General features: G+C 43.7%; 1 protein-coding gene across 8 annotated transcripts; it reads right to left on the bottom strand.

Moving 5' to 3' along the window:
• Positions 1 to 1,867: 1,867 nt before the first annotated feature.
• Positions 1,868 to 22,228, bottom strand: SLC16A9 (solute carrier family 16 member 9). Of its 8 annotated transcripts, XM_087764869.1 has the most exons (9): positions 20,846 to 20,918; positions 19,319 to 19,362; positions 17,468 to 17,527; positions 16,907 to 17,024; positions 15,604 to 15,832; positions 7,252 to 7,395; positions 6,224 to 6,319; positions 3,665 to 4,573; positions 2,368 to 3,325 (listed from the first exon to the last, which is right to left on the bottom strand). In XM_087764869.1, the coding sequence occupies exons 5-9, from the start codon at positions 15,797 to 15,799 to the stop codon at positions 3,147 to 3,149; spliced, it is 1,524 nt and encodes a 507-aa protein (XP_087620995.1). In that variant the 5' UTR covers positions 15,800 to 15,832; positions 16,907 to 17,024; positions 17,468 to 17,527; positions 19,319 to 19,362; positions 20,846 to 20,918; the 3' UTR covers positions 2,368 to 3,146. The 8 variants fall into 8 exon arrangements, with proteins under 8 accessions (XP_087620990.1, XP_087620997.1, XP_087620998.1 ...); XM_087764864.1 differs by lacking the exon at positions 19,319 to 19,362 and having other exon boundaries at positions 1,868 to 3,325; positions 20,905 to 20,951; XM_087764868.1 differs by lacking the exons at positions 19,319 to 19,362; positions 20,846 to 20,918 and adding an exon at positions 22,122 to 22,228.
• Between the last annotated feature and the right edge of the window lie 704 nt (positions 22,229 to 22,932).

The following is a 22,932-nucleotide window of genomic DNA, read 5'->3' as shown; positions in this document are numbered from 1 at the left end:
GAAGTAAAAAGCAAAAAATGAAACATTAAATCTTAGGTCTTGTTTATCAATTAAAGTCAAGATTAATACGGTCACAGCACTTAAGTAACCGGCTAGGGCTAGGAGTTCTAATGCATATTCCCTGCACCCTGCAATGGCAATATAAAATTCTTCAACAGTCAGGGCTCTTTCCTCACTGATGGGGAGGGTCACATCAGGAAACTCTCACAGATCACTAGTCATACCAAGCTGCCTAATAATAGACTCCATTTCCATTGCAGAAGTGTGCTACGTATTGCCCAATCATTAACATTAATTCTGGCTGAATTTTTTCAAACAGACTGACAACTAATTTAACATCAGTTTCATATTTAAAGTACTCAGAATGTGGTGGTGTCAGGAAGTGAGAGACTTTAAAAGACAGTAATCTGAAGGCACACGTACCCTGATTATATCCAGTATATCACTGCAGTTTCTTTAAGATGTGTAAAACATGGTATTACTTTTATATGCGTGCGACGAAGTCTGACTACAGCTGCCATACAGCACATAAAACAGGTGCAAATCCACATCACATATGCAGGGCTCCAGTCTGGAGCTGGAGTTGCACTTGTGCTTGTATCAAATACTCAATATTTTTTCCACATGCACTGAATAAGCGATCCAAGAAAAAACCCCCACACAGTAGTTACACACAGCTGACAAATGGAGGAAAAAAATAAAGAGGCAAACTAAGTGCATTTTTATTTCTATCAAGTTTTAATACAAACAAACATAAGCGAATCCCAGAAAGTCAGCAAAAACTGTCTGAAGCCAAGCTGGATTTTCCTACCCTGGACCAGAAAAGGGAACATTACTTGCACTTATGTCCGCCCCACTTAGAGGTTACATCGCTCTTGCTTAACGAGGTGTGCAAACACAGTAACTCTGTGCATAGCCCTTTGACAATAAAGGTTGCTCATTACATGCCTGTTTTTTATCTTAAGGATTATTTATGAGCCAGAATCACAGCAGACGTTTGAGGCACACAGTACTGCTGAGAACTGCTTGGGCATTTGCAGGCAACCATATAAGATGTAACTCAGGACCGAGAACTTCTACCTCACCCAAGGCTTCCCAACATGTTCCACTAAACTTTAAACCTACAGCAAGAAGCCAAAGCACACAGCACGTGCCACAGGTGGCTAGGAGATTTCTGTGGCTACTATGCAAGAGCAACCAGACACATCTTTGGCACGGGAGCAGCTATGGAAGCAAAAGCTATTGCACAGGGCACGTAGGGCAGTGCAGAGCTAGCTGAGTCATCCTGTCTTCGCTGTAGCACCTGCCTGGCTGTCAGGGTTTAACCCCAGCTGGCAACTAAGCACCACACAGCCCCTCGCTCACTCCCCTCAGCGGGATGGGGGAGAGAATTGGAAGACTAAAAGTGAAAAAACTTGTGGGTTGAGATAAAGACAGTTTACTAGGTAAAGCAAAAGCCATGCAAGCAAGGAAGGCAAAACAAGGAAATAATTTACTACTTCCCATCAGCAGGCAGGTGTTCAGCCATCTCCAGGAAAGCAGGGCTCCATCACACACAACGGTTACTTGGGAAGATGAACGCCATCACTCCGAAGGTTCCTCCCTTCCCCCCCAGCTTTATATGCTGAGCATGACATCATATGGTATGGAATAGCCCTTTAATCAGTTGGGGTCAGCTGTCCCGGCCGTGTCCCCTCCCAGCTTCTTGTGCACCCCCAGTCTCCTCGCTGGTAGGGTGGGCTGAGAAGCCGAAAAGGCCTTCGCTCTGTGTAAGCACTGCTCAGCAGTAACTAAACCACCCCTGTGTTATCAACACTGTTTTCAGCATAAATCAAAACGTAGCCCCATACTAGCCACTGTGAAGAAAATTAACTCTATCCCAGCCAAAACCAGCACAGGAAAGACTTCAACCTCACACAGCGCTCCCCACAGTCACGCCAGCCTTGGGTTAAACAAAAGCAAAAAGCCAACCCACACACAGAGCTAGCCTGCAGCTAGAGAGTATCTGGGCAGTGGGTTTCAGGGGCTTTCTCTCCATTGGCTTGTTTGGTGTTCAAGTGTTGCAACTCTTTCCACCTCATCTTCCCCTGTACCTCTTCTGTTATCCCTCCCCCATGGTTTTTCTTGCTCCCTCTTACTAACTTTTCTCCTTGCTATGTCCATTCCAAAAATGACAGACAAAGATGACATTGCTGTCACATTTTTCCTTTTTTCATCATATCTACCTTGTTGAAAGCTCCACTACCAAGCTCTCTGCAGCAGGTTCAACCTACCAAACTGTAGTTGTGCAACAAGAGATGCCCCCAGTACTGCCAGACCGTGGGTGACTTGCATAGAAACACTCACCTGTGGGCTTCTGTGAGCACATCTCCAACTCCGATCTAAAGATTATGACCTTGCATAGCCAAGTCAGCATTTCTTTTTCATGGTTTCAACAATCATATTTATTCCTTGGTTTAAAAGGTTTTGGTTCAACAGTTTTATAAACAGACTTCACAAAATGTGCAATATTTATAAACATAGTTCTTAGTTCCAGTGGTAGTAAGAATCTTTACTTTCATCATAAAGTTCACTTCAGTTATGCAACACAAGGTTGGTTTTGTTCCCCCTCTTCTCCCTCCCCCAATTGGCACTTCATTGTAAATCGGAGAAACTTTAAAAAGACAAAAAGTTAATCTAAGCATGATGTTATAAGCACCTTGCCACAGTATTACATTCTAATAAGGCAAATTTTTGTTTTGTAAAGTCTGATTGTGCAACTCGGAGACCTATAAAAGGCGACAGAAATGCCAGCCTTCTCCTATAAGGAACTGGCCTTCATTTTTGCTTCAAAGTTTTCACCCCTCCGCACCACTCCCCCCCTTAAAAACAAAGAAACTACAGCTGATAATACAGCAGAATATACCCCTTCCAGGGTGAAAGGAAATTACAGTAGACAAAGGCTGAAAACACAGTGCATAGTAGACAAAATAAGACCGTTCTTTAAAATAAAAAAAGAAATAAAAGAAGAAAAAGGAACGGAACAAAGAGCAACAATGGAATTCTTCTAGTGGAAGAGGATTTTTGGGCTTCATAAATAAGTGGAAAATGACTAAAATACTTTGCTATATAATATAAAAAAGCGCAAAGTGTTTTCCAGTTGTCACCTAAGCGCTAGATGCAACTTTGTAGGAGTAAGTATTTGGAGGCAGCTTTGAGCTCTGATTGGTACAGGAATTCCAGCAGGGTAACGCCGCCAACAGCAGAAGAAATCCACCCAGTAAGACACAAAAGCCACTGAAGTAGAATGCAGTGTCATACTCCTGCGTCCAGTCGTAAAACCAGCCTGCGGGTGAAAATAAGAGAAGCACATCAGCGAGGAGTTAAACAGCACCGTAAGTTAGAGAAAGATCATGTAAAAAAAAACCAAAAAACCAAACCTAAAAAAGGCCAAATCTAAAATGCAGCTTGACCACTTAGACATGAAATGTGCTTTACATCAAAGCCAACACCAGAACACAATCAGCTTGGCCAGCTCAAGCAAAACAGGCTTTAATTTTTGTTGAAGATTTTGATTTCATCTTTCCATTGTTATTAGGGCCAACTAGAACTACTCGCATGCAAATTAATTCTGTCTGGTCCTGAGAAGCTCATGTTCATTTTACAGTATCTACCTTGACCTTACCTACAATTGGTGGTCCGAGGCTATTTCCAAGTCCAGCAAAGAACATCAATATCCCATACGCGTGAGTCAGCTTCTCAATTCCTACAGTCTTTGTTGTTACATATGGAAAAATCGACCAGTTCCCAGTCAGAAAACCCAAAATCCCAGAAAGCATCGCTAATGTAAGGTAACTTTTGGCAAATGGAATTGCAAACAAGGCCACTCCTGTCATTAGTAAGGTAGTTACGTATAGATATAAAGTGTTAACCCACTTAAAATCTGCCAGTATTCCTAAAGTAAGTTTGCCAACAGCGGTCATAATGCCTATAATGGAAATAAGGGGCATATAATAGTCATCTTCATTAATGTTTGCACTTCTTGCTACATCCTCCATGAGCAGAGAAGGAGGAAATCCACCAATATCAAAGAGTAAGATGGCAACAAAGAGAGCTGAAAATACTTTGTTCTTAAAAAGAACCACGGTTTCCTCCCAGTAGTTCAAATAGAGCTGCCACTTCCTTTTGGCGAGTTGCTTGCAGAAGTTTGTCTGTTCTACAACTTTCTTTTTGTAAGTGTCTTTCTCATTTACATTTATTGAGCTTAATACATTCTTATTTAAAATGCCATCCTGTTTGTAATCAGGCATATTGTTCGCACATTTTTCATCAACGTAGCCCTTTTCAAGGATGCTGATATTTTCTTCAACCGTCTTTTCTTTTTCATGATAAACAAAATATTGATCTGGGACTTTGTCTACACATGTTTTTTCTGGTGGAGGGGAATCAGAGGACTCCAATGGTCTCATTAGGCTGCCACATGCTAATATATTTAGAGACAGCGCACCAACTATTAGCAGACAACCATCCAGTCCGTAGAGATCAATAAGCTCTCTTTGCAATGCTGCATATATAAAGAGTCCAACACTTGAGCCTATAAAAAGAAAATAAGATCAGTTTAAACTGAATAACTGAGAACATTCTTCAATACTAAAACTTCTACATTTCAGCAGCTACAAATATACTGTCACAGGAGTGGTCATTTGTGCTCCTCTGTCCCCAGTCTAATGAACTGCTAAGTTATCATCCCTCTTGAAGTTACAGTCTCTTTATTGAGTATGCACAAAATAAAAAGCCTTTCAAAATATCTGAACAATTTATGGTGATTAACACTAGCAGACACCTTAGAAACAAGTAGGACTGATACTATATCTGATGAAAAACATCCAAGAACTATTAAAGCCATACTTCTGCCATGCACTCGCATACACGTATCCTTTCAGGTACCATTTCGAGTTAGCACAGTTAGAATTTCACACACCAACATCTTCCCCTTTCTCCTCCTTGCTGCCACCTTCCTCCTCTAAGGCAGGAACAGACCAGGGGTTCACCAAGAGCCCCCCTAGAAACAGCTTTTGGCTGCTTGGTGTTTAAGCAGGGGAGCTTACATGGTGTGAGCTTACTCCAAAGGCATTTCTGAAGCTCTGCAGGGCCAAACATACATTTGAGAAATTTGGCTATTCAGAAGAAAACACTGAAGAGTAAGCAATTACTATGAACACTAGCATTTTATGCAATCCCACCAATTTAAAGAAAAAGCTCTCGGTTGAAGTGAGCATAGATCCATTGTAATCAATATATGTCCACTCACAAATACAGAGCCTTGTTTTTTCAAGTCAATTTAAAGACAAACTTTAAATTAAAATTATTTGCTGAAGACTGTCTCTAGGTTATATTAAAGCCATTTATATACTCCAGTACTAAACATAGGAAAAAATAATTATAAAAATTCAGACTTGTTTTGTCTTGCAGGTACTAAAATTAAGCAGGGCTCAATAAGATCAGGCCAGGCCTTAAGGCAAACTACCTGGAATCCCAACAAAAGCCACTGAAAATGATTCCAAGGAACATTTCTGCAGAAGCTCCCTTTTATTCCACTGGCATGGATCTGGCATTAATATCTCACAACACTGACGGTACTGACCAGGCCTCTCCTCACTAACAGCTACTTGAGAATTCTCCTTGTATTATCACAGTTTGCTTTTCTAGGACCTGTTTAACATACATGGACAAAAAGCTGGGATGAGCTTTTGGAAGATTTCATAATTTAATCTCCTTTTAGACTGGAAATCAAAAAATATTGAGAATGTAAGCCCAAACTTCAACTACTTCTTAAAAGATACAGCTAATGTGAGGTTACGGTGATCCAGCACTTATATCCTGCATCTCCAATCTCTTTCTCACCTCTGATCTTGTATAAGAAAGAAGAGGGAAAAGAGAGCTCTATGGAAAGTTTCCCTCTTACTACCCATGGGATACAGCCCAAGATACTCATGAGTCTTCTTTCATTTTAGTGAATATCCTTTTCTCATCTATATGGATAGCCCATACCATACACCTGGAAGTGTAGTTACTATTTTATCTGAAGCCCGATTTTATCTGTTCAGTGCTACCGATGTTTTGACTTAAGAAGTACTTCAGGAAGTAACTGAGGAAAAATATAATCTCCTGGTTTTTATCGCCAGGGTAATGGTAGCTGTATCAGAGTTGAAAAGTTAGAGAGAATGATAATTAAAAGTCATACCCGTTGAAATCAGACCAAGTGCAAGGCCTCTGCGTTTGTCAAAATAGTGGCAAGTGATGGTAACTGTTGCGGTATACAAAAGGCCACATCCAAGCCCTTGAGAAAGAGAGTTAGAAATAGAGCATGCAACATACTCGGGGAAACGAATGCCCCTTTATATTCCCCAAATAATACAGTAGCGTACCCTGGGCACAGAGGTATCTTTTAACTCTGGCTCAGCACCAGCCACACCTGCCTCATACTAACAGGGCCTTTAGGCTGCCTGCACTGTCCCACCTCCTTCTCCTCCGACCATCCCTGGCTACTGAACCTGCATGGAGCAGGCTGGGTCTGAGGAGTCACCAGCTCAGGTTCTGTGCTACGTGGAAGGGTTACATGGCTTTCAGCCCAGGGGCTGGCCCCAGAAAACAGCAGAGCTGCGTCTGTGTGGCAGTGTGCCCGAGCCAGCACGCTGCTGGGTCCCTGATGGCCAGCGAGGTGCCAGGATTCCTGACACAGTTAATCTGATAAACCACCCACAGCAGCCCTCTGTGGCACAGAGGGGCAGGTCACCACCTGCCAGGAGAACAGGACTTTCATGCCTTTAGCACAGCATTTTAGGTGCAATCCAGTTATGTGAAGAACAACATTGCTCCCTGATGATCCTTAATTTATCAAATAAGAATGAGTACATAACAAAATTCCTGAAGAGATGTTATTCCTTTAAGACTGGCACTTCAAGCCTGCAGAAGACCTACTTGATTCCACCCCTTCGGTACAACCTCAGTTTCTACATCTCTAACAGTTGCGTCAACAAAGGACAAACTGTTTTCATACCTTGATGAATGTAGGCATTGCCTTTATCTTTCACTACATGGTAACAGTCTGCCTGTGCGACACCCCTCCCCACGCCAAAGTAAAGTATTCCTTGATAAATCAAGTCCCAGACTACCACTGCCTCTGTGAATCAGTTTCCCATTTCAGATTCATAAACCAAGACTCAAGATAATAAAGATTAAGTCTCTATATGAAGGAGAGGTGTTTCTTACCAACAACAATCCCATATGAAACGTATAGAAAGTATATGTTAGGTGCAAAACTGCTCATCATGAGGCCCCCGGCCACCATAAAGCCACTGAAAATTGCTACTGGTCTTGCTCCAAAAGATGACACGCATATACTGCAGACAGGACCTAGAGGAAAAGCAGGAAAAACATTCCTAATAAATACCGGCACCAGTAAGAACTTCTAAAAAATCCCAGTCCATGGGAATGTTTCTTGCGATAATTATTTAAACAGATAATTATATTAAATAACAATTCAGAGTACTCATTTTTACAGGGTTCTTTAAAGGAGTCAGTTATAAAAACATACAAGATCAGGCTTGCAAGATTTTTGCTCAAGGAGAAACTAACATCAAGACCACGAAATGGTACCAAGGTTGGGAGGTAGAGAGGGAGCAAAACATTCTTTAAACACAGGATCATACATACATACTAGACTGTAACACTGTCACTGCACACCTAACAACTTGTACAAAGGTTCTGAAAAGAATCTTCCTCTTTAGGTACCATAAGAAGTTAGACCACCAGCCAGGCTTCAACCAAGCAGGTATTTTTTGACAGAGCCCAAAACCCATGTTTCAGAAAAGACAGTATCTGTATTCATCTTGATATGAGATTTATAGAACTGAAATGGAAAATAGTAACTTCTGATCATAATCATGGTAAGAATGCCACCTGGTGCTTACATAGAGGAAATATCTGCTGATATACCAGATAAAGACAGACAGTACTCTTCCCTAATTTTCTAGGGAATTAAAGACCTGCTAGTTAGTATTCTACCAAGTAACTGTTTACTACCTATCTTGGTTTCTACTGTAAACCTATGGAAACTAAAAGGTCTTTTTTGAGAATGTCCAGACCAATGTTCATGAAGTTCGGAAGCTGATTCTCCCTCTCTTTACCCCCACCCCCTCCCCCCAGTATTTCTTGGTTGGTTAGTTCTTCAAAACAAGAACAAAGTGCAGGCAACATTCATACTATGCCTCTACTCAGCCAGTTCTCCCCTCACAGAAGCTGTAGAACAAGCACTTATTTTCAGTTGTGTGAGTTGTGTGACCTGGAATACACCTTTCAGTCTGAAGTCGTGTGCAAGCTTGGTGCCTTGCATAAATAAGCAACCAGCAAAGGACTTGGCTTGCAAAAGACAATCCCTCATCTGAACCCCTGCAGTTCCAAACGTTCATTCATAGACTTATATATTAGCCCCAAGATCCCAAACTCGGCAACTCTGAGATTAGAAGTTAGATACACAGATGAATGGCGTTACTTAAAAACCAACAAAAATACCTCTCACTACCTTTGTATCTCACTCGCAGCAATACAAAGACGCTCCATGGTCTATACAATCTGCAAAAGCAGTAACTTTGGAGTCTGCTGTTTGTTAAGGTTGGTCCTCCCTGACTCACACATGACTGAGATTCCCAACAGATGGGAGGTGAGCCCAGAGAGGTGATATGAGGTGAACAACAGTTGGAGCTGAGGACGGTGCTTGCCTGGGTTTGCAGACAGGAGCTAGCAGCTGGGAATGTAGGCGAGATTTTCGCGTGGTTACCAGCCATGGGACAAGCAGTTCTGGCAGGCAGGAGCACAGACTCGTTAGCAGGTGAAACGATTCTCAAAGGCAAGGCAGGTCAGAACTTTTGCCCAATGTAAGAGCTATTTGTCTAGGGAACACAAAGGGAAGCAAGTCTGAATCGGGGCTTATCCAGGCAAAGAGAGTTAAAGAAAAATCGAGAAAAGTCTTCTGAGGAAGTGGGGTTTATTTGGATTTTGGAAACGATGAAAAAGGAAGATATAAGTGCTCAGTGCTTCTCAAGAGTCAGCACGCTGTGGGAATGAAAGCTGGCCAGAATAACTTGGGCAGAGTAACTTGCCGAGAACAAAAGCTGAGAGTGTTAGATCATTGCTGATTCTTAGAATTAATTACTAGAACTGGCAAATTAAGATTGGTATGTTTCCTAAAACCACAGGATTTAAAAATAAACAAAGGATTGAATCTGTATTACATAAAAAATTCTTCTACACTAAAAGAACATTAGGTAGTGATAACATAATTCAATTAAGCAGAGGAATTTGCACTCTTTCTATTCTTTACTTCTCACCCACTACCTTGCTAAAACAGTGATTTCCCTTCCACTTGCTCTCTCTATTTCACCACAGCTGCTTTCAGAAGGTCTCTCTCCAGCCTGGGGTGGTGGTACTGGTACAGACTGCACTGATGGCTACTAGAGGATCCAAGGTGAAGCTGGACCCTCTGACCCCAAGCCAGAACAAGGGAGACACAGAGCTGAAAAACATGTCTTCGTAATCTGACAAGGACACTCTCCTCTGGAACACCATCAAAAGCACTTCTGACAGGGTCCAAGGAGATGCTCTTCCAGCATCTCCCACTTACAAAAAATAATCCCAAAGGAGAACAGAAAGTACAAAGAGATCTTTTTGCTCTGACATGGAAAATAACCTGCACAAAACTGACGAACCTGCTCCAATAAGCTCAGTATTAATGTGTCATCTCACACAGCAAGAGATCTGGCAGCTCGGCAATGACCCTGTTTATAAGAAGGAGCGCCAGTATAAGTATTAAAGTAGTTATTATACATCTCCAGGACAAGAAGAAAAACAGCTCCATCTGCCCCTTCACACTAGGCCCTACTTTCACACTCCCCTCATCATACTGCTAGAAAATAAAAGTCACAAAAGAAAACCCCCATGACACTCAGCATCTTTGTTCTTTTCCCTGCCTCCTCGCATTCCTTCTCTTTCTCTGTTTCCCAAAGAGCTGGCATTTTTTTCCCACCAGGCACAGTACCTTTGGTTATTACCATGGTATTTGCACAGGAGTTCACTGTACACAAACATGTTATTCTCTAGAAGTAATTCAAGCACAATGGGTTCAAGGCAGTTAATTCTGGTCAAACATCCAACTTTCCCAGAGTGGGACTGAGACTTGCTCTGTGAACTCCTGCCCTGTGGATTTTGTTCAAAGTGGACATTCTGAAGAATATAAGAGTCTATGTACCGCCGCATAGGAAACAGCTCCTCAGGCAGTAGAAGGGTTTTCATTTAGTTGACTCTCTTTCAGAAAGATCCTTCTACCGACAATGTATTTCTCACCGTAACGTGAACAACATAAAAATAAAATCCCAGTGGCAGTCCTCAATAGCAAGCATGGAAAATGGCTTTTAAGCCAGCATTTTGATCAGTTTGCCAAGCAGCTCCAGGGGTTAGCACTGGTATTAGAATAATATTTGAAGACATTGATAAATATTTACCTCTTTTATAAATAAAACCCCTGGGGCTTTTTTTATTTCAAATGATATACCTTAAAACTAGATCAAACTCTATCAAAAAAAAGATGCCAGCCCAGTTTATAAGAACAACAGCTACCTCTAGGAAGAAAACCATATTGTTCTGAAAGACTTAGAAGCCAGCACAGGCACAGCCACTGCTCTTCTGCACACAACCTGTCAAGGCTCAGCAGCCCGTAATACAATTATCAGGCTCTGCAGGGGAGCAGTCAAGAAGATCCCTAGACAAAATGGGAAGAAGCAGCAGAAAGAAGATGGGCTTTCACAGTAGATCTTTATGCAGAGAGACCAAAGAGGAAGAACTCACAGGAGGAGTCATTTGTATATTGATATTTTCACTAAGATTTTTTTGAATAAAAGACACTACCCTCAGTGAGACCTGGATGTGACAGTGAGTCCTTCCTGAGATGCGAAAACAAGCCATCTGCTGCTCACACAGGAACTTTATAACTACCGCGATCTTCTGACCTTCTGACAAGTACAAAGTTGTTTTGTTTAAAGGACATCAAGAACTCTCTTCCTCAATCTTTTCACATGAAGAGAAAAATTCTACAAACTAACACTCCCTTCCTCCACTCACCCATCTCAAGGGTCCTCCCTCCTTCACCTCATACACACACAAAACCTTTTGCTAAACCAACAATACTGGATAACTGAGATCTTTTTCTTACCGGTTGCATTAATGTGACCCACCCTACTCGTTGGTATCCGTCCGAGCCTGTTGAAACTGTAGAGTAGAAACAGTGCTCATGGACTGTACCTAAAATCCACTGGACAGAACACAAGAATGTTTTTTGCATATTAAATGCATTTCTAAAACCTGGACATAGTAAATATAATATTCTCCAAGTGTTTGTACTTTGGATAAGAATATAGATCAGAAAAAGCCTTTTTACACTGGACAGCAACCCACTCCCAACTGGTTGAAAGGACTGCTCCTTTCTGATAAAAGTTATTAAATGAACTGGGTTCCTCTTGAGAGGTATCCTTGGGACACCCTCCTCGCAAACTATGTATAGCTTCCATAGTTTACAGAGGGGTCTATCTATGTGCGAGGTTTTTTGTCCAAAAATATGTCGATGCTGCAAAGGGGTTTTTTTAAAGTTGTAAAAATATTGCTTGAAATCACAAAATTAAGCCTTTTAAACATTTAACACTGAATGCCTCAGACTAGCAGAAACACCCCACTAATTTATCAAGACATGCCTTTCAAGGGAGAATCTTCCCTTTGTTCTTTCTCCATTAATAAAGGGGAGTGGGAATGGGAGACATATTGCTGGTGTCTCCTGCTATGCCAAATACTATGAAGTCAACTCCTATTATAAACAGCTGTGGTGCCAATTACAGGCACCAAGGTCTTTGTTTTGCTTTTAACAAGTGTAACAGATCAAATTTAATTTCAGGGTCGAAATGGATGTAAAATTAAGAAGACTTGGTGCAGGAGAAACACATGATTTTCAACAACATAATAAATATCCTCCTCTGGCCTGTTTTAGTAGGGGAAACATGCTAAGCTCTTTCAATTTCTTCCTGTGCAACAAGCCCTCCATCATCCATGGAGCCATGTGCCACGTCCCCGGTAGCCTGACCAGCATTATGACACCTAATATTGCATAGGAGGTCTCACCACTGCCCTGAGCAATAACACTGATGCTTTTCTTTCACTGTTTTAGGCACATTAATTTCTTCCAATACACTGTAAGGTCACATCACAGAAAGCTATAACTCAAGTCATCCTGCAAGGGAGAGATCAACCAGGTCCCTGTCCCATTCGCTTCTCCAGCAGATGAGCTGGACAGTCCAGCTCAGGGCTGAACACTGGCCTTAGCAATGCTGTCCGTGCTGCAAGCTAGTGGACAGAAATTGAACACCAAACAGCTAGGAAATTCATCTGAATAAACAAGGTGCTGTACTGGGTTTCTGTGTCTCGAGTCTAAGTTTAGCTCTCACGCAAGTCAGAAGTAAACACTGTAGAAAGGATACCAATACAGCAAATGTGAAAGGGCTCACCAGCATCAGCTACTTTAAAAAATGTTTAAGACTGCATGTACAGAGGGAAGAGGAGAAGACACACCAAACTTTTCCTGTGCCAGCTGGCATATATATAAGGACACTCTCTTCTTTTTGGTGAAATTACAGTACTAATATAGCAAAGTCACTGGACCTGCCTTCCACTGTTACAGAAGCTAGCTAATGTGATTTCCAGTGCTATCAATGAGAAAAGTCTTCCTTAGGAAAATGGACACTAACTTATTTCCTGTATGTAGCTGCACATCTACCATAACTGCCATTCTTTTTCCAGTCTGGCATCTACAGCTTCAGAAAGGTGATGTTAAGTTGGAGAGGGCTCACGGAAGAGTCTTAATGGCTGTTCAGAAGAGCCTTAATTAAAAGAGCGGATGTGTCTTGTATCAGTGGCAAAAAGACTGTATCAAGGCACAGGCTTAGAAAATTTAGAAGTAATTTGATTGCAGGCTCTAGATATACACCACACTTATTCAGAACCACTGCAAAATATACCACTTAAAGATAACATTATTCATCAGCTGAAAACTAAAACTAAGCAACTTGTATCATAAGATTACATACTTTTAAGGAGCAAATTAACTACTGAGGAAAGTTGGAGAGCTGGAGCATGGAGAATGCACTAAACAAACATGTTCTAAATCAAAGGAGAATTACAATATTTTCTGCATGCACCACGGATTGCTCTAAGAGTAACAATACTTGAAAATATGTCTTTGGATAACTAGATCAGAGACTGGAAAACAAAATAAAGGAGAAGAAGGGAAAGAAGAACAAATACTAGAAGAGTCAAGTTAGCAACAGTAAAAGACAAGGGGACTACTGAAAGACTTTGGGGTGAAGCTATTCTGTTACTAGCATTCACACATGCAATATTGCTGCTGAAATCAGCTTGCTTGGGGAGATTAAGTTATTAAGTTACAGATAATGTCTTTTCACATACATGAAAACATGCTAATGTAGGAAAATTCAATTAGCCCGATCATCTACTTAACATAAGCTACAACACACAATGGTCTCACCTGGCCTATAACACTGGAACCTGCAATAGCAGAAATAAGAACAGAAGCAAGTTCTCTTTTCCTATATTCATGAAAAGGGCCTAACTTTGCAATGTGTTGTATCAGTGGTTTTGCACTGAAAACACGTATGTTCTTTACACTAGTGACTAGGTCTGAAAAAGGCCTGGTATGAAAGCTGCATGAAAAATTATAACTTGTCAAGAGCATTCTAGTTTTAGGTAGAGGTTATGATACTTACAGGATCCCTTCAACAAGTTTACTTTAAGTAAAGTTACCATTAAGTTCAGATCCCAGCTTGATAAGACAGTGGGATCCTCCATGTCAGGTAAAGCAGGGAACATATATTTTGTTTTCAGCCAACTCTGATAACATCAATGCAATTAAAAGGCCTTCACTGTACTTTTCTTTGAAGGCATTAAAAATAGGAATGATTATTAAGCTTCCAAATCCCAAACTGAAAGAATAAAAGTACAATGACAGACAATGTTCCTCCTAACCCGTCAAAATTTCAGGTTATTTAATCATTCCATACCAAAATCAATTACAATAGTACCTTTTATTTGTATTATTCAGTCACAGAAGTTTCTGTTTGCTATAAAGCACACTACTGACAATTGCTCACAGTGGCAAGACAGAGGGCACTAAGAAATCTGGAAACTAGCATGGTGCTGACAGACAAGAGACGGGGCTGAGGCTCTTGTCAAAGGAGTGAGCCAGAGACTTCTGGTCTCCAGGGAGAAGGTTTTTCTTCACCCCTTCTCTTGCAATCCCCTTCTGCCTAGTTTTTCTTCGGTAACTATCTTGTTTAGCCTTCCCCCCCGCCCTTCATTCTCTCAAGTTCATTTAGGTCTTGATCTGTTAATAATAGGAGTTAATGCCCTTCAAGTAGGAAAATAAAAAAGTATGATGGAAGAGCAGTTTACAGTCCTTTGCCCACTTACAACCTGGGACTGAATATCGTCTTCTTGTGGTTAATGATAGACCTGCCTTTGTCCATTTCTATTCTGCCTAGTAATATAAAAACCTAACACAAGTGTGACACCAGTATTTGGCCAGTTATAGTGCCATACAAAGCAGTGGTCTTTGTTCAGGTCTGTATCACTATTTGAACGTCAACTTTCTTTTAAGGAGAGATTTCCTCAGAATCCTGAGCTGCGTTGTGTCCATTAAGCTGCATAATTGCTTTTGCCTGTAGCAATTTCTCTGCTGACAGGCAATTTTTTCCAGATTCAGCAAAAAGATAATAGTTCCCATGGTGAATCTTTGAAAAACAGAAGTTAGTGATACTACCCAGTACAATACCCATGCTCAATATTAAAACAACAACAAAATAGATCTATGGACTTTCAAAGTGGTGTTTTATTTCCCTAAAACCCTGCTGTTACTCTCCAAGTGACAATGTCTTACTAAAGAAAAGCTTCCAGTAAAGTTGTTTTATTTAATGCCACTGTTATCCATAACTTTCCAGGCTTCAAAGGGAGTTTTTTCTCAAACAAACAGTGGAAAAGAGCCCTAACGGGTGGGTTTACTTCTAGAGCTGAAAAATGAGTAACTCGTTTATTAATTTACTTTTTTTTTCCTTAAAGCACTTGAAACATTTCAGACTAACAGTTTGCTCTGATTTTAAAGATACTAATGTAAATGTTAGTCTTAAAGCCTCGTTAAAAAAAAAATGCCATCAACAAAATTACCATTCAGTTTCCCAGACAGAGTTTGGTTTTTCTAGTTTATTCAAATACAATAATTTTGAATTTTCTAAGGATAATATTTTTGTTGCTCTTTTACGATTATGTTGGTTTGGTTTATGGATAGTGGAACTACAACTGTAATCTTCTTACCCGTCTTGACCTAAAACAAAAATTCAGCATCTTCATTCTATCATTTGCAGCTGTCTTTAATATAATTCCAAAAGCATGCACAGATGAAAGCATCTATAAGAAAGAAATGTTTCAATTTAAGATAGATCCTGCATCTACACTTACTGGCAAGCAATCCGATTCCATTTGCTAGTGATCCAACCCAAGCAGTCTTGCCTTTCCCTTCTCCAAAAGCATCCAGCCATTCTAAATACAAGACTCCCACCGCCAGCGGTGATCCGTAACACAAGAACTGAGTAAAGAAGGAAACGACAACAATCACCCAGCCCCAGCCACCATCTGGTGGTTTCCGAAATACCATCTTGTCAGATGAGTGCAGATGGACAGGCAGAACCTGTGTAAACAAAAAACAAACAGAACAGAGCATTAGAAAAGTGGCTGACTTAGGTTTGCTAATACAAGTGAGCTGTACAGAGAAGTAGACATTCAAACAGAGGCTTATTTCAACCATCCTTCAAGAAATATATGCAACACAGCATACAGGCAACGAAAATTCATTACCATTTGGTACTTCTCCATAACACAGGAACAGTATACAAAGCATTAATAAGTCATACGTAAATCAGCACTGCATTACAGAAAGGGGGAACATTTCATTTTCTAAGTGTTAAATAGGCTTTGTGAAGACCTCAGGCATTAATATCTGCCACAGTTGAACGAGAGAACCACATGGCCACCAGGTGTTAAGCCCTCAGATATCCTGCATGAGGCATATAGGCTTGAAGAACAAGAAAAGCTACAAGTATAAAACAATCCTAATAAATAAATTAGGATTTAAAAAAAAAATCACAAGTATAAAAATACTAGTTTTAGGTAAAAAAAAAAAAAAATCTCTACTTAGTTGTAATCTCAGCGTAATACCTTGCAGTTTAGCAAGGTGTTTGCCACTAGATAGTGTGCTCTGGGAGGGTCAGGCCAAGAGGAAGACTGACATTCTGGAAATAGCAACAGTTCAAATACTCTGCTCTGTCAACAAGGTGATGTGTAGAGGAGTGATGCATCCGAAAATCACTTTGTACATATTAGTGAGTGAAGTGAGTTCTAAAACCGTATACAGGTGTTGGTTTATATGCCCAGACATGACAGTATTAAACACGCACACAAATATCTCCTATAACCTGTTACAGTGTCTGCTCTCTGTACAGTTTGCACACAACACCCTTCCCCAAACTGGCACTCTCTTCTTGGACTCCATAAATACCACCTTACTCTTTGCATGGCAAAATCCATCACCTATGCATCTATGGCTTTAAATAACTGACTGTCCTCACACCTTCTCAAGACTAGTTTGTGAATATAGGGACTGATGCCCCTAAAATCTAGCAAAGAATTTAGAAGTTTCCAGGCAAAACTGCTTTGGAGTTTGGATGACTCCCATGATACATGAGTCTCTACGCACACAACTAACCTGCCCTCCCTCTCTACAGGGAGCAATCTGCCGAAGCGATGATCACAAAACCCATGTTCTGTTCCTGGCTCTGTCACTAGCCAGACGTGTGATTCTCAACAATTTTATTTCCTTTACCCTGTAAGACAGAAACAGATAAGATCTTACCCTGTTTTCTTCATGAAATACTCTCAAGGACCATCTCCACACTACAGCTCATGCATTAAGACCGCTGCAGTAACAGTTCTGCTCTTGGAGACCCCAAGAGGCAAAGCAGAAAAATAAATGGGTCTCACTGCCTGTTTGGCTTACAACCCAGAAGAGATGGAGTCCTTCAACTTTTCAGTGAAAGGAAAAAAAAGTTACTGCTTTATGGAAGCAATGGTAATCGAGTAGATGATAACAGAACTTCCATTCAAGCTCCCCGTACTCATTGATCGGGCAATTTTTAAGAATTTATGTTGAAAATGTGCAGAAAAGCTGCAGTATAAAATTTAGAGGAATAATTACTATAGAGACATGAAAAAGGCCAGTTCTAGTTTACAGACACACTTAAATGTTACTTTGAGGGTAGATACTTACAGATGATGACAGAAAAGTCCTTCAGCTCCCTACAAAAGTACCTTCAGGCGGCGACTCTACCTGCAGAGAAAGAGCAGCAAGTTTTCAGCCAAAGTATCACTGCAACCGTGAACACAACTCTGAAAAACTGGTGTCTTCACATTAAGTTTCTTCCTTTTAATAACTTTTCAGAGGAACTGCAGAAGTAATCAAGTTATCTCAGTGGAGAAATACTGATCCCCCCTCAATTAATTAACAGCTGACAGCAGCCTTGAGCTCCAAACTAACAAAAACATTGTCTACTAATGTAAAGTAAACTTTGATGTTCTAGGTCCTTTAGGAGTGATTTACAGTTTTAACATACTGACAGTCCTTCAAGACGCAGTATTTCCAGTTACAAATGTTACAAAGTTATATGTTTCAGTTATAAATGTAAGCTCTGGCTTATTTCCTCAAATGTCTGGTAAGCGTCCCTTGATTACATCAGATGCAAGGGTGACAGCTGGGACAGACAGAAATCATACCATACCGTAAGGTATCAAAGCATTAAAAATTTGCTTACAGGTACTTTCCTGCAACAATAACTTTTATAAAAAAGGAGAACCGCGTATTTCTACACAAAATATTTGAACTATATGTATGCAGTCACAAAAAGAGCTGACATATGCATCTCTCCGTGCATTAAATAAGCGTCACTTGGTTTGTTTTGTCCCTGACTGGAGTAAAAATGGTGGAAATAAGTAACAGCTTCAAGAAAAGACACTTCCACTGAGACAAAGCAAGGAAGTTTTCCGAAACCCACTAAAATAATGGAAATAGACAGTGAATAATCCCAACTTGTATTTGTTTAAAAACGAATCTTTAGAAAACAAACACATTTTAGCCATTATATTGATTTCCACTATACTGACGCCCTAAAATTTGGCACAGAGACAACTCTGAGTTCAGTTCTGCTATTCTGAACATTTGATGGGGAGGAAGAGAGGGCAGGGCAGAAGAAGAAAAAAGTTTTCGTAGTCTTAGGTCACATAGTCTTTTCTAACAGAAAAGTTCCTCATCTGCTGCAAGTCCGTACAGCTTTATTGACTTTAACCAACCGCTCCCAATTTACGGCAAGAAAAGAGCTGACCTCCTACATCCTGACACCTCCTATTTTGCACCACATATCTCTTTTGCACCTTTTAGCCAAATAACAGGATTTTAGGTAGCAAAAACATCTCTATTTTCTAAACACTTCAAGCCATTTACAGTCTACAATGGTCAAGCAGAAAGTGAAAACCACCATCATTTTCCCCCCAGAAATCGTCCTCAAAGGGAAAACAGATCTACTAAGTCCCAGAGTTTGTTTTTTAAGAGCCAACGTGACCTGGCTTTCCTTCCCTTTCTGGCAGGTTGCTCCTTTACCTCACGCCACTGTGTGCCTGTTACCTAAAATAAGGCATGTTTTCTAACATCCCTGAAGGCACAAGTCCTGTTGAAGGGAGCACGCGAGCTGAGAGCCCCATGCAAGGAGCCCGTTCCCCAGAGCCCCCTGCTACGATACATGGTTAAAGATGTCCCAGTCAACCAAACTGCTGCTGGGACAGTGGATATCAATACACCTTTTATTGGTACATTATTTAATGCTTCCCTGAAAATGACAAGTTGTAGCATAAAAGCTTAGTAGCACAGGCAACAGCCGACAGCAGGAACTAAACTTTTGCTACTCCCAACACTGCCTGCATGGGCACTGAATCTGTGCGTCAACTTGGGAGGGATCCAAAGTGCCTTTCACTATTTTCTATCTGCGTGGAAGGAGGACACAGACTGTATAGATACACGCGATCATTGAAAATAAAGAAGCAGAAACAGACACAGAAAAGAGCACTTAACAGTTTTGTTTTCTCTTGGAACCAGCCAGGAAGACTTGTGTGATCCTGGAAAGAGACGAACAACCATGGGTTTAAGATCCAGGTGGGAACCATTTCACAAACCTTACTGTTCGCAAAACCTAAGGATGTTGTTTCAGACTCCAGGAAGCCTAGTCACTTCAAAAATACCAATATGGAGAAATGAGGTATAAAGAATTAAACAGCAACTTGAAGTTTGGTCAGAAAAAAGCTTTTCAGTGAGTTGTACTCACTGCGAATAAGAATCAGAGGAAGAGAGCTGCTTGATGAAAGCCTTTACCAACAATAACACAAAGAAACCCTAGAGAACAAACTGAACAACAACAGTTTTAATGTGGAAAGAGAGAGGTGTCTGGCTGCAACTATTTTCTTTTATCTAAGCAGCTTTATCACAATATCAAGCTCTTTTTCTATAAATCTTAAGATTTGGCTTAAAGATGACAGAGGAGCACAAAAAAAGAATTGGTCTAAAGAACACGAATACAACTGAAACATTAGCCCTCAGCACAGAAACTTGTATTAATCTGTGGCAAAGGGAATCTTGAGAAAGACAGTAGCAATACGATTGTTTCTGGTTTGTTATTTGTGCAACCGGAGTCTGGTTAAGAATGCTGCTTTCTGCGAGCAGCACATGGCTGCAAAGAAAGCCGATGTCAGCAGAATCACTGTGTGATTAACACTCAGCTATTCCAGTTTTGCAAGGCACTGGTACAAATTAAGACAGTACCAGCCAGAATGGCAACATCCCATAAGCTGAACTAGATTTCACGTAAATTTCTATTTATTTTTCAGGCAACGTTCTTCCAATTATCATCTGAAGTTTCTGCTGCCCTTAGCTTGCAAGTAACACCTAGAGCGTTAGAGCAGCAGTAATATGTTACAGTTGTTTTTAACGTGCACCTATCCAAACATCTGCATGTGTACTGACATGACGGTATAAGCATTGTACTAAACGCATGGAAAAAGATGCATCTGTACTTTGATGACATCAGACTTTAACTCATATTCTAACTACAGCATCTCCCCACGTTTAAATATTTGTCCAAGTTCTTTCACACTGAATATATGCATTTCCCTCTCAATTCTCAGCATTCAGGTCTACCTATTTCTCGTGCTCCTCTACTTTCCCTTTTGTAAGTTATGCAAGAGGCTCATCAACAGAAATATTTCCTTCCATTTCTGCCTGACAAGGGAAGAAGTGTGGAGTTTAAAACAAAATACCAGAAAAAAAACTTAGCAGTGACATAATAAAGTTTTTCCATTGTGCAAAATAAGTTCACACAAAGAAGCATCAGCCAGGGCAGCACATAAACCCGCCAGCTTTGTACAAATCTGTCATCTCAGCAGAACCAGTCCTACCTGTTTCCAGTGGCTCACTGCCCCAGAGTGGATGGAAACCGCTTCCCCCCCTCCACCCCCACAAATACAACTGCCCATCGGACACTAGCACGCATCCATACAGACAGATGTAAGCCGGCGCTGCTATAAACCACCAGCCAACTTGATTTACCAGAGGAGAACTCCTCTGCAAAACGAGAGCGCGGCGTGCGCCGCCTTACGCATCACAACCTGCGAGGGCTCCCCTTGGCGTCCGCTCTCTCAACCGGTCCGTGCCCCTTGGCCAGGTGCTCCGCGGGGATGGATGGGCTCTTATAGCCCCCAGCTCGCCTCGCCTCTCCCCACGCCCCCGGGGGCCAGCCCACACCCCCGCTCCAGAGGACTGTTACACATTGACGCCTTCCACCTCCAGACCCACTTTGACGGGAAGCGCTCATCCGCGCAGCAACACGCGCCAAGAGGCGACTGAAGGTCGCCCTCGCTGGCGCGATGCCACGCACACGGCAACACAGGGTCGCACCACGCTGCCCCGCTCCCGGGCAGCCGTGGCCTCCGAGACAGGCAGCCTGCAACAGGCACGCATCGCTGCTGATCGGTGCCCACCACCACGTGCCCACCGCGGGCGCTGACACCACAACACCGCCGGGAGCCCACAGCGGACGCCAACAGGCACCCACAAGGGACACCAGGAGGTACCGGCAGCCAACACCAAGGGGTGCTCACAGCGGGCACTGAGGGGTGGACGTCGACAGGCACCACAAGGGACACTGCCGCCCCGGCGGGCACCCAGGGGCCATGGCAGGTCCTGAGCCAGCTCCTTTCCCCGAAGCCCGGGCGTTGCAGAGGCCCCTGCAGAGCCCGCTCAGGGCCACCGGCCTGGCCCGGCCGCCCCCCGCACCGACACCCGGAGCCAGGACAGCCCCGCGAGGCCTCCCGCCGGAGCGCCGCGCCGGGCCGGGCCGGGTGGCGGCGGCCCCGGCCCCGCTGGGGGACCCCACCGCCCCCCGCCGCGGCTCCCGCCGCCCCGGCCCGGCCCCCTCGCTCCCCTCACCCGCAGCCCGGCGGCGCCCCGCGCGGGCGGCCCGCGTCCCCCCACGGCCCGGCCGAAGCCCGGGTCCCCCCGAGGCGGCGCCGTCCCCGTTACCTGCGCCCCGCGCCGGCAGCAGCGGGCGGCCCGCGGGGCAGGGGCGGCCGGGCGGGGGGCAGGAGCCGCCCCCGGCGAGCCGGGGCAGCCCCGCATCCCCGGCGCGGCGGGGCGGGGCGCGGCCGCGGCCGGTGCCGGCACGAACCGGTTGTAGCCCGGGCGGGGGGGGGGCGGGGAGCCGCCGGGGACTGCCACCGCCGCCGCCCGCAGCCCCGGGGCGGGGGGGCTGCCGCGGCCGCCGGCCCGGCTCCCGCCCTCGCCCCTCCGGGCAGGCGTGGGGCGGCCGCTCACCCCTCGGCCTCACCTCCGTCGCGGACCCCTGCCCTCCTCCTCCTGCTCCGCGGGCGGACCCCGGCCTCGCCGCCTCCCTCCGCCCCGCTCTCGCCGGGGAGAGGCGGACCCCGGGCGGCCGCAGCGGGGCCGGGGCCGGAGCCGCCCTCGTTGCCCGCGCAGCGGCGGGGCCGCGGGGGAGCGGCTCTCACCGTGGTGCCCCGCCGCCCCACCCGCCGGCTGCCCCTGCCCGTCCCCGGCGCCAGCCCCCCGCCCTTGGTGAGGGCCTGCCTCCAAGGCACGATAAAAGCCCCCTACCACCCTCCCCCGCTCCTTTTATTCGCACGCCCACGCTGAAGCCCGGAGGGCAGGAGCAGGACCGCAGCTCCTTCAGGCACGCTGCAGCGGCTTGAACCTGCTCGGGTACCAAAGGCAGCGTAACCGCTGCAGGACGGGGATGGGCGCTGGCTCCCCGCCAGCATCGTTGCCCAAAGGCCACAAACTTGCACTGCAAACAGCGATGCAGGCAGCGTTGGCGCAGCACTGCTACCCCCGCCTGCTAGCTCAGGTAAGAGACAACTCACTTCTGGATCGGCGTAGCCACTGCCTTTAGAGGCAGTCTCATTAGAGTCCCAGCCCGGATCAGTGTGCATGGCACGTACGGCGCTGTTAGACATGACAAGGTAGCTGTCAACTCATGCAAGTTCAGCCTGCAACTTTCACCCTCCAGACTGCAGAATCTGTTGCAGAAGCTGACTGAATACTCAGCAAGTATCAGGCTCTACCCATGGCTTGCTGTTCAGTGTGACAGCTCTGCTGCTACCTCTACCCAGTTAGGTCAGCTC

The sequence above is a fragment of the Nipponia nippon genome, unplaced genomic scaffold (genome assembly GCF_047370975.1).
Source record: "Nipponia nippon isolate SJK-2023a ecotype South Korea unplaced genomic scaffold, ASM4737097v1 scaffold_3, whole genome shotgun sequence".
Lineage (NCBI taxonomy): Eukaryota > Metazoa > Chordata > Aves > Pelecaniformes > Threskiornithidae > Nipponia > Nipponia nippon.
This window is presented reverse-complemented; position numbering and strand designations above follow the sequence as displayed.